General features: G+C 39.0%; 1 protein-coding gene across 1 annotated transcript in view; it reads right to left on the bottom strand.

Annotated features, from left to right (window-relative positions):
* The window catches only part of SKOR2 (SKI family transcriptional corepressor 2), a 34,683-nt gene that overhangs the window by 16,072 nt on the left and 1,144 nt on the right, over window positions 1-17,467 (bottom strand). The window contains exons 2-4 of the mRNA XM_083158495.1: window positions 7,465-9,279; window positions 6,584-6,641; window positions 2,046-2,120 (exon numbers count right to left, since the gene is read on the bottom strand). Of these exons, the coding sequence (XP_083014621.1) occupies window positions 2,046-2,120; window positions 6,584-6,641; window positions 7,465-9,234 (1,903 nt within the window). The 5' untranslated portion in view covers window positions 9,235-9,279. The remainder of the gene's footprint in view (window positions 1-2,045; window positions 2,121-6,583; window positions 6,642-7,464; window positions 9,280-17,467) is intronic.

Genomic DNA, 17,467 nt, shown 5'->3' with positions numbered 1-17,467 from the left:
CGTATTATGGGCGTCATGCGGAATGACACATGGGCGTAGTTTCAAAGTGGGCAAAACGGGGCGGAAACATGGGCGGACACGGGGGAGTACACTTATGTTGGGGGGCGTGCATTCGGATACCACTCCGAATGCACGCGAACAAAAAGGGAAGAAATGTGCGGTGTCCAAAAGGCCACTATTGCTTTGCGGACACCACTCGTTCCTGCGGGAGGCGAACGGACCGCCTAATGACTACAAGCATTAACACCTGAACCCAATAAAATCGACTCCTTTACTCATTACTCACTAATAGGACGCTTGTCAGTGCTTTAATTGAAACCATTGCACTTCAATTGCTGTAAGGGTTAATGTGTGCAATGCATGTGTTAGGCATGCTTGTAAGGATATATTGGAATCTAATTGATTCCAATTCCAAATAAGCATTTTTTTATGAGGATAGGTAATTGAATAAGTGGGTCATGTGATGTATTGCAGAATTGACATAATAGTGGGTTGTTTGGCGTAAATACACCGCTTACGGGCGGTAGCACCGCTTGGCTCCCGTTCGGATGCGGTATTCCCGAGCATACTCTGTAATACTCTGTAATACCGTGCAGAATCGGAGTGTTTCTCCCGCACACGCATGGTTTGTATGTCGTCCGTAAACACGCCCTGTTCTTAAAGAGTGAGTCCGTCCGAATGCGGAGGACACGTGGGCGTTTCTACGGACGATGGCCGCACGCGGCAGAACACCGTGGCGTGCGGACCGCTCCGTAAGAATGCGGGAATATCCGCACCGATCAGAATAAGGGCCATAGATATGAAACACAGATAAATAGTTAGGTAGTTACATAGATAGATAGATATAGATAAACAGAAAGATAGATAGATTAGATAGATAGATTATAGAACGAGAAAAAGATAGACAAATAGATTAATAGATAGATAAATATATAAATAGATATGAAACAGATATATAGAAATATATGATAGATAGATATGAAACAGACAGATAGACAGATAGATAGATAGATAGAATATGAAAGATAGATAGATAGATAGATAGAATATGAAAGATAGATAGATAGATAGATACATACATAGATACATAGATAGATAGAATTAATATGTTGTATGGAGGTAAGTGCATTGATTTGTCCTCTTCCTGTGACCGCAGTATCACACACACAATGCACGTGTCTGTACATAAGGAGGTTCCTGGGCTCCTGGTGGCCCCTGGCTGTCAGTGTAGCTGCCCCCTGATCTCACTGCTGCACACAGCCATCCGGCTCCTCTCTCCCTGCCCCTCTCAGCCTCTCTCTCTCTGCTGCCTGCTCTCTCTGTCTCATTTGACAGGCAAATTTGCAGACATTGCCTCAGGATAACAACCTCGTTTGACAGTCAATTAACCGTGAATAGTCAAAGGCAAGGCAGTTTGCATTACATAAATGGAAAATTAGATTTCCCTGCTCCCAAGAAAGCAAAACCTTCTCCTTAAGACACTGCAACAGACAACTTAGTATCAGAACTTCTAATCACGTACTCCCCAAACCCCTCGGAGACGTTTAGCAATCAGTAAAAAGGTGGTTTCATTTAATTTGTATAATGTAATTTTTGTAAATGTATTATACATTTTGTGTAGAGATCATTATCATGAAGATAATATAAATGTTGAAAGAGATGCAATAAAACACCTTTAATGTCTGTCTGACAGATATAAAAAGCAATAAGCTTTGATCCTTTTTAATGGAAGGTTTGTAAGAAACATTTCAATTATTGTCATTTCATGCTCTCGCCGGCTATCTCATTGTATATGTTCTAAAATCCCCCTTTCATGCGTCCTCTGCAATTAATAATCCGACAGCTATTAGCTGGTTGTTATTGTGTTTTATCATTTTTTTTTTTCCTTTTGAATTTTTTTTTTCCTTTTTATATATTTGCCGATTCCCCTGCAAATCACCCGCTTCAAATGCTATTTATTCCGGACCTTTGCTCTAAACATTGCAGGCAATTTCCTTTATCTCAGGATGACGGATATCAGTGATTTTATCCGAATGCAAAAATACCTGGTATTTCTCTCCAGAATTCACCGCCGGACGTGTCGGATTCCGTGACGTAGAGATGCATCTCCTTACTTTTATCTGGAATCACAAACCATATATTCACTTTAGCACAATTGATGCACAGTTGTGGCTGTAAAATATCACATCGACACCGTCGGGCTATAACCTGTGGCTCCTAATTACGGGGGGAATCTTGGGCGTAACTACCATAGGTGCAGGGGTTGCAGCTTCTATACAGCTAAAAGAGGCCACCTTCCATTAGGGATGGCCATCGTTGCCATTGCCATCGATGGTTGCCATCGATGGCAATTCTGCAACTGGCCATCGATAGTACTAAACTATGCAATGGCTGACCATCGATATTTTTACATATCGATGGTCAGCCATTGTGTTTGATTGATTGGCCTGTGGGCCAATCAAAACACGGGGGCGGGGCTTTGCAGGTGTCGGGGGGCGGAGCTATGCTCCGTGTCCCGGCACTTTGAAAAAAATAAAAAAGCAAAACATCGTTTTGCTATTCCATCGATGGAGGGAAACCATCTGGTTCTCCCCCATCGATGGCAAAAATATTCGACATCGGCCATGAACCATTGATGATTTTGAATCATCGATGGTCGATGGCCATCCCTACCTTCCATGTCAAAAAAAGCAGCTCCGCCAAACACACGCCTCCCCTACCATGCGTGTACGCTTCCACTTCCACTCGAATGTGGCCGCGAGGAAAAAACAATCGATGGTAACTCACCATCGAATGATTTTTTCACCCTTCAGTGTGATAAGTAAGTCTCTACTTACTTTTTCTGATGGACACTTTCCGCCGATTTAGGGGTGGACGATGAGGCCTTGAGCAGGCATGGGCGTGCCTGCATTCTGATGGGCACGCCCAGTGTTTCAACCAAGTTTTTTGGTAGGCTTGCCCATGAAATGTTGGGGGCGCCTGTTGGAACACGTCACTCAGACAGCGGTGCACTGGCGAATGAAAAATTAGCCATAGGTGCTTGCTGTGGGAATTTGCACATGTGCATAATCGCGCATGCGCAAACACCCAACGTGGGCCGGGGGAGCAAATTCGGACAACAGCCAGCATGTCTGAATCGCCCCGAACATGTGCTATATACATGGTTCATCATTGGATGATACATGGGACCCCTATAAACATTAGCCCTGGGGCTCTACAAATATCTAGTTGCGCCAATGCATGGAACTACAGATTCCAGCAAAATCTGAATTATGTTGGGAAACAAAACATTCTATACAATTAAATCACAGATTACGGATAATCCCGATCGCATTTATTCCGTTTATTCGAAGTTTTCAACTTTATGATTATACATTTTTGTGGCACATCTATCCCAATGTATCATGACATACTAATGTGTCTAGAATGGCTGGAAATGACAAATCCAAAGTGATCACAATTAGGTAGCATTCACATACTTAAAATGCGCAGGTAGAAGAGCGCTTAAAAAAGAGCTTCAGAGTTTTCTAATGAACAGGAATTTACAAACCGCAGCATTTGCGTCAGACCTATGCTTAAGCTTGTCCATAGTGCAGCCATGTGGACTGCAGGGGGTAGTACAGAGTGACATTACCCTATTAGTACACAATCTAATAATGCTAGGAAGTGTCATATACACAAGAGATAATATTGCCTGGACAGTTATTAATACATGCAAACGTCACATTTTCAGTATAGAACGTAATCAAATACATACAGTACACCCCCGCATATGTTATTTACTCCTTGAAAACACAAACAGCCAATCAGAAGCAGCTATACAGCCCAGCAAAGTCATCACCATCATTATTTTTCCTTACACCAGTTCCAGCAAGAGCACAGCCCCAAGCGGACATTTAAACGTATCTGCCCTCACTAATAGTTAGGCAACCGAATGAGGTGGTTGGCCACACCCCCTCTGGAGACTGGCCACACCCTTACATCCACCCCCTACCACTGCATTCCCCCCAGAGAGCCCTCTTGCCCCAGTCTGACACTGATGACAATTTATATATGTGTAAAGAAGATGAATATTGGGTATTTATGTAATATCTGGGCTCCCGTTTTTCTTATGAGACCGCGTCCCCTCGCGGGGATCGCTGCGCTCGCCACGCTTCGGGCATGGTAGCTCGCTGCGCTCGCCACACTATATAAAATCAACTCCATGCGTAGTTGGATAGTAGGGGTATGAAAAAATGGGGTGCATTTAACATGGGAGCCCAGATAATACATAAGTACCGAATATTGTTCTATTGTACGTCTAGAACAGTAATGGCTAACTTTGACTATACATCCCAGCATGCCCTGCTACAGTTTTGCTATTTAACCATGCCAAAACTGATGCAGGGCATGCTGGTATGCTGGTATATGCAGGGCATGCTGGTATATGTAGTTTAACTCAGTGTACTGTATTCATAAGGAATTAAACATACCCCTGGAAGTGGTATCTATACAATCATCTAAAGAAAGAAGATAATAATGTACAGTCACGATGGGGGACGTTATAAATAAATTGCTTGGAAAGTCGGATCGGGCACACATGGTGTATTTATGATAAGAAGTGACAGGAGAGCGGTGACATTATTCCCTGTAAGTCCTGATTCACCGGGATGAGGATCATATTGCTTCTGCAGTCATGTAACCTCTTGTGTTAATAGAGGAAGACAGACATAGTGAGGTTTAATGTAACAGATATTTAACATGGCAGCCGTGGACCCTGAGCAGGCAGCTGATGTGCTGGGTCAGAGAGTGCACCAGGTGTAGGCGGAGAGGGGGCTGCGTAATGGGGTCAGGTGGAGAATAAGGGAGACGTACACTGGCAGGGAAAGGGGTGTGCAACAGACAGAAGGACCAATAGATACATACATACATACATACATACAAACATTACTTATAGACAGATTAGTAATAACATCAGATAACTGATAGAAAGAAACATCATATCATTTATAGATAGATAGATGTATAGATAGATTATTTATAGATAGATAGATATATAGATTAGTAAAAACATCAGATTACTGGATAGATATATAGATTACATATAGATAGATAAAAATATCAGATAATTGATAGATGATAGACATAAACACTATATAAATATATTTATATAGAAAAAGAGAGATAGATAGATAGATATAGATAGATAGTTGACATATAGATAGGTAGATATATAGATATAGATAGATAGATAGATAGATAGATAGATAGATAGGTGATAAGCCCTGTACACATGCATCCCGATTTTCGATTCGATTTTGCTTATAGAAGCAAAATCGAATAGAATCCTGAACGAAATCGAATGGTTTTTGTGTCACTTTCGATGTACATTCGATACGATGCGCGCTCCTGTTTTCACAAAATCGAACAGAAAGATCTACTGTGCAGCCAAGGAAATAACAAATTTGATCCAGTAAATTGAATGTGTACAATGTACCATGAATGTATATCGAATTCGATATCTAATGCAAAAGTACAGATCTAATGCCAAATCGAATGGAAAGATCTAATGCCATAATAAAAATAGAAAATTTAATCTAACATTGAATCAAAAGCAAATCAATGTGTGTGTACAGGGCTTAATATCTATCTATCTATCTATCTATCTATCTATCTATCTATCTATCTATCTATCTATCTATCTATCTATCTATCTATCTAAAAAGAAAAATAGATAGATAGATAGACAGACAGACAGATAGACAGACAGACAGACAGACAGACAGATAAAAACATGAAATGATTTATAGATAGATAGATGACATATAGATAGAGGAAGTTAGATAGAGGTAGATAACTAGATAGACAGATAGATAGATAAATAGATAGATAGATGACATATATATAAATACTGTAGATTAAAACATTACAGAATTTATAAATAGAAAGATAAATAAAAACATGACTGAGATAGATGGATAGATAGATGGATATATAGATAGATTATAACAAATAAAAGCTCAAAAAACATTATTGCCGGTACCATGTACAATACAGCAGAGTCTCCTGTGCTTTGTATTTACACATTTTGCCTAGTGTGTCCATGTCTATATGAGGCCCAGTTAGGTGAGAGGTGAGTGCATTTACAGGCAATGCAATGGTGTGCTGGACATATGTGCTAGTGTAGGGACTTGTAGGGACTTGGGGTCACTTGACGCTGTGCTGCAAGGTGAAATGTTTTAATCAAAGTATGTTGTGCGGACATAGTATAGTACGGACATAGTATAGTGCGGACAACAATCGTCTTTGTTTTATTACAATATACATTTTATTTGCCATAATAAAATTACTGTTGTTTTTTTTTACATATATATTAACCACTTTTGTGCCAGGCAAATCATGCCAGAGGCAGGTATTCTCAAGACAATACCATTCCCATTACCTGATACATATAATCTACATAAATTTAACCCATGAGAAAATATTAAGGTTCTTGCTTAGAACTGTACAATCACAGTCATACGTCTTGGAAACAGAACAGCCATTAACCCTTCCACACAGCCCCAGAAAGCTTATTGTAAAATGATTAAAGGTTTAGCTGTACCTGAGTACAATTCTTCTTTTGAGGATAAGGTTCCAGCGTCTTCTTTGCTTTTTTGCGTCTACGATACAAGAAACGCACAATATAAACTACACACAGATGACACCCATATAACACAGAGAATACTGCAAGCACGAAAAGTTCTGTTTAACCCTTTGAGTGCCGACATCTCTGTGATCCACATTTGTTATATAAATTCAAATAAAAAATGTGTAAATAAAATAAACTGGGTGAGATTTAATAGGATGAGAGATTCAAAAAGTGAGATATTTGGTAAGAAATCTCCAGTTTTTTTTAATGCGGCAATCATTGACACCTAGTTTTACAACTGGTTTTGCAGTGTAAATGATTGCCGCTTTAAATAAAACTGAAGATGTCTTACCAAATCTCTCACTTTTTGAATCTCTCATCCTATTAAAACTCACCCTATATGTCCGATATAAGGTAATATTACAATTCATTATGATGAATAAAAGTGTTTGCTTAGCAATTTTCACACCTATTTTGACAAATTCCTTTGGCACTCAAAGGATTAAAAGAATAATTAAAAAAAAATTCAGAGTCCGGTTATAAGCCTATGGTGGTCACAAATGCCCTATAATTGAAGTCAACTAATTACCCATGCATGCAGTTGATTGTATATGGTTATATGAGGTACAGTTCCCACCATATGGGCCCGGGCTGGCGTCCCAGGGATAGATTGGGTCTATTTGCATGTAGAACATTTGTTCTCAGTGGCATTGTGTTAAAAAGCTAAAGACATTGAAGATTTCATTTCTGTAGGGGATCTAGTTATCAATCTTATTATGCATACATAACCCATTCAGCCTAAAGCTGCATTTAAATAATAATAATTAGCTGAGTTGCCTGAAGGCGATATTTACTTCTTTGTAGCAAGGCTCCTCCAGTGATGTATGACGGGGGCTGGAATCTTTTGGGGTGGATGGGGGATGCTCTGGGCTCTGGCTTTTCTCTGCTTGGGCCTCGTTCCTAGACCCGGAGAAGGGGGATCTGGATTTGCAGGTTTTTTCGCTGCTGTCTGCTATCCCCCTGCTCTGTAGAAACTGGCTGCTAAGGGTCTCCTCTTCTTCTTCTTCACCAGGCTGCCTGTTGGTCTCCACGTCTACATCCTGCTCTTCGTCGGAGTCTGAACTATCACTTTGGTAACTGCAGCTGGTGACAGGTGAGACATGCCTTTCACTTGGGAAGTCCTCCATGTTGCCGCCATGAAGCTTGGCAATGCTCTCGGTGTCTTTCACCACTGGCCTGAAGGCTGAGTGATAGCTCTGTTTTCTGATGGGGAACGGTGGTACATCCAATGCAGTTGTTGCCCTGGCTTCAGGTGAAGGCCTGATGTCTCCAGATGCCGGAGAGCTGGAGCACTCGGTCTCAAACAGGTTGTCTCCAGTGTTGCTGAGGCTGCTGGCATCACTCTGGTCAGCCAGTTCCAGGAAGGCCTGTCTGAGGCTTGGGTTGTCTGTGATAGAGGTAAGGGCACTGGGTTGAGGCTGGAGATAAGTTGGGACTGGGAGACCACCAGGAGTTCTAGGTGGCCAGAACATACAAAAAGGTGGATAAAATGCATCTTTCCTACCAGGCCAGAAAAGTCCAGACAGTGCATTGGTTTTCTGCCCATTGACTGCCTCGGTGTCATCTTTCTTCTGACACAGGCCGAAGGCAGGGAAGGTGTATGGACTTGGGAAGAGAGTGCTTCCTGGGAACTTCTGCAACATGCCGAAGCCTTTGCTAGGGACTGGGATAACGGGATAACTTCTCTGGCTCTTACTCGGGATGTTAGCAGGCTCTATCTCTTCCTCTTCTTCAAACCGAGGCCTTTTCTGGTTGAGATCTTGACCGATCATATGTGGCAAGACTCCATTGGTGGACTTTACAGAACTCAAAGAGTGACAGTGTCCGTGAGTTAAAGCCCTCTTCCTGCTGCCACCATTAAACATGGCTTTAACGTCCTCCCAGGCAAATACCATTTCATCCGGAGGAGTTTTATCTGTGAGTTTTAAGTGTCTTCTCCAAGAGTTGAAGTTGGCTGCATCTGGCTGGGTGTATTTAGCCTCCGGTGTTCGGTGTGAGTGGAAGATAAACTTGTTTGGAGAGAAGTACATGTTGCAGTAGGTACATTTTATACACTTCGCCCTGGAACTGTTGTACCTTGCTGGGATGAAGTTACCCCTGCAGCCCCATGCACATTCATGGGTGACATCAAAGGCAAAATTGTCTGGGAGCTTTGGTGGCCTGTTCTCTCCTAGGAAGGACTTGCACAGTCTCTCTGCCTCCCTCTTGGTGATCATCCCACATCTTCTGGAAGAGATGGGCATAGCACCAGCCCTTCTTAGGATTTCGAGCTGCACTGGGGTACACTGTACACAAGTGATGCCCAGGGCCACCCGTCTGTTGTGTATCTCGTTATAGCTATAGTTCTTTAGGAGGGTGTTTGAAATCTGGGCAAGACACAGCCTTTCCTGCCCGTCGATGACCAGGGAGACGATGGGGATGCCATAGAGAATAACCTGGCTGACTTGGTTTGGTTTCATGCTGGAGTGGTTGACTCTGGTCTGGCCAAGGGAGTCTTGCTGGTATGTGCTTGGAGGAGAGTTCAGGAGAATGTCATTCGTTACTGTGAGTGGGCTGGTGGCCATCTCTACAGGTGACAACTCCAGAAACTTCTTTGGTCAGGTTGATGCCTGAAATAGGAAGAACATAAAACCCAGATTGGATTAGAAGTTGACATAAATCTGAAAACAAGAAGACAGGAAGTTGTAAAAAGACTCTAAAGTCAACTTTCGATGTTAAGAATCAGCCCAAAATTCAACAAACTCAAGATGCATTGGAGGAACATTAGTGCCCATAATCTTAGTATATGCAATACATTCTAAACGAAAGAATGGGTCTACACATTATTGAAAAGTAAAATAATATCATGTACCACAAAACAGCAATGATACATGTAATAAGCACGCAAATATTCAATCTAGTCCAAACTACTGCATGCTCTATGAGGGAGTTATGTGCTATAAAACCGTTATTGTAAAATGATATGCTATATCGCTGTGCTACATATAACCATAAGATAGTATACAATGTAACAACCTGTATATACAGTACTGTGTGTGCAGATAGGCGATGTGCCTGCAGAAACAGTAGGTGATCCGCGGTTTGCTAAAGGTTATCCTACCCGCACAGCAAATGCGCCCGGTACTGTAACTATTAATTAAGACACAATTAACCTACTCTCCCCGGCGTGTGTAGCCCGTGTTCATTAGCCGGAGATGAAACACCCGTGGAAGTGTTTGTGCCCCCTGAGATACTGTGCCACTATATATAGTGCCACTATATATATATATATATATATATATATATATATATATATATATATATATATATATATATATATATATATACATACACACACACGCACACACACTAAATCCTGACGCTTTACTGGGTCATAGTGCTGAGTATATAGTGTACATTTAAAAAAGGTTGTAATGACAAATTTTACCATTTTATAGTGGTCACAACATTAATGTTGAGAATTACTATTTGTTAGTTGTCATGTACACAAAATTTGATTTAATGACATTTAGCCAATTTTTACATGTGAAAAGCATTACTTCCGTTATTCATACATCATACAGACCAACGTTCCGCATATATATATATATATATATATATATATATATATATATATATATATTACATAGGTACATAGATAGTTGATAGATGATAATGAATAGATATATATTGTCAGTGTGCAGACAATAATAAGTACCCATGCTTGCTATAGTTTAGTTAGTATATAGATTGATATAACGATGTCAGATAAATATTCCTTCAACAATATCGGGTGAGGGAAAGCCGGTAAATTGATTCGTCCATCGGAATCTGCTGGTTACAGACATCGATAGGTAAATTAATAGCGAAAAAGACAATTGTAATATTCCCATCTACTGAGCAGAGTGTAACCAGGGAGAGCAGTACACAGAGTACTACTGTATGTAATCGGCAGATGTCTATCGGAGAGTGTGTACGGGGTCTGACTCCGACAGTCTGACAGAGTCGCACCATGTAGCGTGGAATCAAACTAGTCTGAGAAATAATATCAGAACAATTTCCATTGATTCATTTCCTAATGTCATCGTTATTAAAGTCCATTTATAACATATATATATATATATATATATATATATATATATATACACAGTATATATATATATATACATACATACATACATACATACACACTACACACACACACACACACACACATACATTTATAGAAAGCTATATCTATATTTATAGATAGATAGATATACAGTATATGGATATATATATATATATATATATATATATATATATATATATATATATATATATATATATCGATATTTACACACACATATTATATGTAAGTGCTGTACCGATGTTCATGTACAGTACAGTTAGTGCCATTGTGGCCCAGAAACTTTAGCTAGTAATTGTATCTCTGTAGCAGTTACTCCGAGTACGGGAACACAACATTATTCTGCACCTATATCCTAATACCCATCTTACCCCATGCAGACCCCAATACGGATAACAGAGCAGCAAACCCCTATAAGTACTATACAGTATAATATGTTATATGTATATACTATAAATATATATAAACTCGTTATAAATAAATAAAAATGATTTAATAATAGCAGTGGAGGTCCATAATAAATAGGTAATAATCACCTTGTAAGATCAGGTCTCATGCAGAGCAGGTCTGAGCATCCTGCGGGGGCTATGGAAGAAGGGATCAGTCCTCTTAGTGAGGGTTACAGACCTACCCCCAGATCCTCTCTCTATTAATGACAGGCAGAGGGATGATCAGTCCTCCCCCGATCTAGGTATATGGGAGTGCAGCGCAGTATATAGGGCAGCCTCTCCATCTGCAGGCTATCCCGGACCTTGCTGAAGCAATCACCTCCCTATTAACCCTTTCCACCCTTTGACACCCTTTGACACCCCCCCCCCCCCCCCACACACACACACACCGAGGAGCTGATGCATTCATGGCATTTCCGCCTTTACCCAACCCCCTGAAATGTCACCAACCCCCAAATGTAGAAAAGAGCAATCGTTCCAATAAAGCAGGTAATCCTAGAGGTGGGGGATTATCTGATCTTTATTGCAGACACCTCATGACAAGCAATACAATGGGATTTTGTCAGGGGAGGCAGCAATCCCTTCTCACCTATTCATTTATGGGGGAATTCCAATGGATATATAAACGATGCAATTCATATCGATATTTACTTTTACAGTCGTTTTTTTTTCTTTTAAAAAAGTATTCAAATATTCAACTCACTTTTTCGAAATTTTATATTTTAAATATTTTATTGGGAAACAAACATGTGAATGGTAACTAGTAATTATTTGTCAAAAAGGGGGAAAAAATAATTTCTGAACTTTTTTAAAGGTTTCCGTTTGGTCTAAATTCCAGAATATAATTGATGTCATTAATCAAATCTTAGGGGTCTTCAAAGTTTTAATGGGAATGTTTTATACATTAAGTGACGCATGTCTATACAGTTCTTAGAAATATGTATTTCGTCATCATTAATCGCTTCTGTGAAATCATAAAGGTTACGTTTCCAGTACGGTATGCATTAAAAGTAAAGTAACAACAGTAGTAGTCTCCCGATTATTAAGATCATACAACATATATACCTATATAATGCAAGGATATTGCTGTCCACAGTAGGGGAGAGAAAATCTCAGTGGTCCTCTACCAAATATATATATATATATATATATATATATATATATATATATATATACACACACACACACACTTATAACTTATATAAAGATAATAAAGAGGGAGACTATATATATATATATATATATATATATATATATATATATATATATATATATATATATATATACATTATAGTGTGATCTTTCTACGAAAGTTTTACTGTCTGTTGCTCTAAAATATTTTGAAACGATCGAATTCGTCAACTGTGTCCGACTTTGCGCAACATTTTTTTTCACGGGTAACTTTACTGTTATGTTTTACTAAATTATAAGACTAAAATGATGATTTAAAATAAAGGAACCGACAGTATCTGACCCTCATCAGCACCACCAGATCAGAGACAATTTGGAACATTAGCTGTCGCAAGAAGCCGGTGAGATAAGTGATGGATTTCTGACTTAAATTATTTTATTAGCACATGTAACACTTTAAATGTTGAAATAACTGTCATTAATTTGCCATCGAATTACAAAGTACTGAGAGTATGGTGGGGAAAGTAAAGGGAAATGATAGAACAGAAGGTGTGCCACTTGCAAATGAACAGTACAAATCTAGTTTGAAAGCAAAGTTTTTTTTTTTTTAAATTTATGATGAATATAACACAAGGTTTACATAAAAGATCGTTTGGTCTTATTTGGTTTATTATAAGGCGGTGTGACTTCAACCACAGGTCCAGGACTGCGTTCCTGTGACTTTACTGGGAGTTTGCCAGGTAACAAGCAACATGGGCGGAAACTTCTTCTGTCATTTTTTGATCAGTGTGAACCAGAGGGTAATATGGTTTTGGGATTCAGTGGTTCCTCAGTGTCCCGTAGGACAGTATGTGACACCTGCCCCAGCATCACTGAATCAGATCATCACATGGTTGTAGATTATAGCAGGTCCTGACCTGGCACCTAACAGGTTAAGCGATCAAGTGTCACCCACTTATCCAGATGTTCGTTGTTATTTTTTTACTTTCCTTTTTTTGAAAAAAATAAATCATCTTTTTATTCTTTTAATTAAGCGATCAATGTGGCCGGATACCTGGAGTACTGTGTCTGCTGGCAAGCCCCATCTGGGGAACTCTGAGACTCATTTCATCCCGGCTCTCCAGGCTTTGTCTGTCTTCCTGAGTGACCCTTGGTCAGTACTGACAAAAGCGTTTCCTGGGGAAGAAATAACAATCTCTTGTCTCGTGTGAGTGTGAGTGTGTATGTATGTGTGTGTGTGTGTTTGTGTGTGTGTGTGTGTGTATGTATGTATGTATGTATGTATGTATGTATGTATGTATGTATGTATGTATGTATGTATGTGTGTATGTATGTATGTGTGTGTGTCTGTGTGTATCTCTGTGTGTATATGTTTTTTCTCTATCTATCTATCTATCGATCTATCTATCTATCTATCTATCTATCTATCTATCTATCTATCTATCTATCTATCTATCTATCTATCTATCTATCTATCATCATCCATATGTCTCTCTCTCCATATACATATCCAGTGTGTGTGTGTGTGTGTGTGTGTGTGTGTGTGTTTGTTTGTGTGTGTGTGTATATATGTATCTTTCTCTATATGTCTTTTTCTTTAAAGATTTTATATATATATATATATAAAATCTTATTTATGTGTTTATGTGTATATATATATATATATATATATATATATATATATAAATAGATATGTGTGCGTGTGTTTATGTACGTTAATACATACACTATATATATTCATTTATTTGTGTAAGTTTACTATATTATACACACACACACACACACACACACACACACACACACACACACACACACACACACACACACACACACACACACACACTGTATATATCTCAATACGCACAATATGTTTGTGTGTGTGTGTGTGTGTGTTATTCCTTCTGAAAGTGGAATCTTCCAATTCCTTTCTCAAATCCCCATTATTATTGCTGACTTTGGGGTGCTGTTAAATCTACACCAGGATCTCTCCCCGCAGTTTCCAGTTTTATTTGAATTTTGAATGTACAAATGAGAACCCATAAAATGATTTATTACTGGCTCCGTCAGTGAGAGCCCAGGAAATCGGGCTCATGAGATGCACTTTGAGGAACAGATCTCCAATAGTGGTATTTAATTAAAAAAAAGGAAAAAAAACAACAACAACAGTAATAACTTAGATACAGTATACACAAAAACCCAACAACTTCTTTCTGCAGGAAATTAAGAGCTACAAAGTAACAATTAAGAAGACTGATGAAAATTCTTCGAGTACAACAATGTAAAGTTAATTACTATCTGAGAGGTATTATATGCAGATGTGGACTCATGATGAGGACACGTTGCTCCTAAAACAAATTACTAAGTGTTATGCACTAAAAAAAAAAAAAAAAAAAAAAAAAAAAAAAGGCAAACTCTGCGTGGCTTCCCAAAAGCAGTTCCAGGGCTGACGTTACACGGATGCATCCATCATTACTGATGACCACCCACTGGGATATTATTGGTTTGCGAGAGAGTATTACAATCAGGAGATTTCTTTACTTACTGTTCACAATCACTTAAAGCTGACTGCTAATGACTGTTCTGAATGCACAGCAGAGATTCCTGGGGTACTCTGCAGATGTACTTACATCTCCCACTTACAGCACACAAGCTGTACCCTATTGGCATTAATGTGGTCACCAGTATAAGGTTAGGTTTACTTCCTTAAGAGATTTATGACAATACATTATCTATTATTAATAAGTCTTTATAGAACTTTCTGCTTTTAGGAGATCTCCTCCGTCACACAATAAACTAGAGAGGCCTTGGGTATGTAAACGACCTACAGTATTGCCTAGCTATTAGGATATAATAAAAGGCCCTGAGAGTCTCAGCATAGGGGTAGAGAAGTCCAGAGGACACTTAATGATGTAGGAGTCAGTGTGTGCCCATAGATTTACTCAAATGGATTGTGGGATTCCATTGGAACCCTGATAGGGTCTCTGTCACAGGGCGACCAGAGACACAACATAAGACACAAATATTAGGTGCAGTAATATAAATTACAATAATACATGGTATAGTAATATAAATTACATTAATACATGGTATAGTAATATAAATTACATTAATACATGGTATAGTAATATAAATTACATTAATACATGGTACAGTAATATAAATTACATTAATACATGGTATAGTAATATAAATTACATTAATACATGGCATAGTAATATAAATTACCCTAATACATGGTATAGTAATATAAATGACAATAATACATGGTATAGTAATATAAATTACATTAATACATGGTATAGTAATTTAAGGGACCGTAATCTAAGATGCAGTAATATAGGTTAAAATAATACAAAATACAGAAATTTAGGGTGCAGTATTATAGGGTAAAACAATACATGATACAATAATATAGAGTACAGTAATATAAGGTACAGTAATATACAGTATAATCTTATAGGGTGAATAATACAGTGAGCAATTACCCAGGATACGTAGTTACATGTTGATCGCACACTTTACTTTGCAAATCTAGAACCCGACAACCATTGGTTGGTTTACAAATACTCCTATTACACGTGTTAGTGATATGCACAAATACTATCCCACCATATGCTCTAAACTACGATACACCCCACACCTGTATTCCTGCTGACGTTCCCCTGTGTTTGTAAATATGCCAGGATGGTGCAGGGAATGTGCTTAGTACAAAAGTGGTATCCCATATGTCCTATACAGTACATCTCATGTACCCGGCCCTTTATTACTTATATAGCATGTATCCCATATAAAACAGGTACCCCATATATCACATATAGCCAAGGTATACCAAGTACCCTAAATATCCCATGTACACCATACTGTATACCGCATATATCCCATGTACTTCATATATCCCATGTACCCATATAGCCTATTTACCCCAGGTATCCCATGTACCCGTGCATACCCCTCATGCAAACTAAACACACCCTATTCCCCAAACAACCCATGTATAATAATAATAATAATAATAACAACTTCTGATATAATGCCAGTATATTCTATTGCACTTTTCAATTAGTAACAAAATAGTAGCAAACCAAATTGGGTTAATAACAGACTGACAATGAGGTAAGGGGGCCTTGGTCGCAGGGTGACACTCAGTAAAATCCTATGCAGCCCATGTAGATAATGACATTCCTCATATCAGATATAACACATAGTAATTCGTGCATTACATTGTAAACATACAGATGTACATACAGTTCTATAATAAGCAAATAATAAATAATCAGTTAGAAGCCTTACTTTGCTCTATTAACTATATAGTAGGTTTGATATAGACTTAGGTTAGAGCTCAGATGGGTATGCTTATTCTTTTGGACACATGACCCTGGTCAATACAAACACTAAGGGCCTACGGTGGGCATAGTCGTTAGCATTGCTGCCCAGAGGTCACGGGTTCAGTGCCTGTCCAAGGTCCTATCTGTATGGAGTTTGTACGAAAGACTCCTATTTGAATGGATTAACTCTCGGTGCTACGATTCCTCTCTAGCTCCAAAAATATATTGGTAAGATAAAGGTCCCCTGACGAAAAATAAATTAATAAATTGGTGAACGCTAGGAAATATAGATTGTAAGCTCCACAGGGGAATGGACAGATGTGAAGGATTGAACATTCGCTGTATAGCCCTGAGGAATATATACATATATCAAAACTGTTAATATATACGTGATGAACATTTCTAGGTGCGTGGTGCTGAAGATGTTATACGCAGCGTGGTGCTGAACGGACGGCGCTCTATATAAGATGCTATATGCAGCGTGGTGCTGAACGGACAGCGCTCTATATAAGATGCTATATGCAGTGTGGTGCTGAACGGACAGCGCTCCATATAAGATGCTATATGCAGCGTGGTTCTGAACGGACAGTGCTCCATATAAGATGCTATATGCAGCGTGGTGCTGAACGGACGGCGCTCTATATAAGATGCTATATGCAGCGTGGTGCTGAACGGACGGCGCTTCATATAAGATGCTATATGCAGTGTGGTGCTGAACGGACAGCGCTCCATATAAGATGCTATATGCAGCGTGGTTCTGAACGGACAGCGCTCTATAAAAGAT

Source organism: Crinia signifera, chromosome 1 (assembly GCF_055691185.1).
Source record: "Crinia signifera chromosome 1, ASM5569118v1, whole genome shotgun sequence".
NCBI lineage: Eukaryota > Metazoa > Chordata > Amphibia > Anura > Myobatrachidae > Crinia > Crinia signifera.
This window is presented reverse-complemented; position numbering and strand designations above follow the sequence as displayed.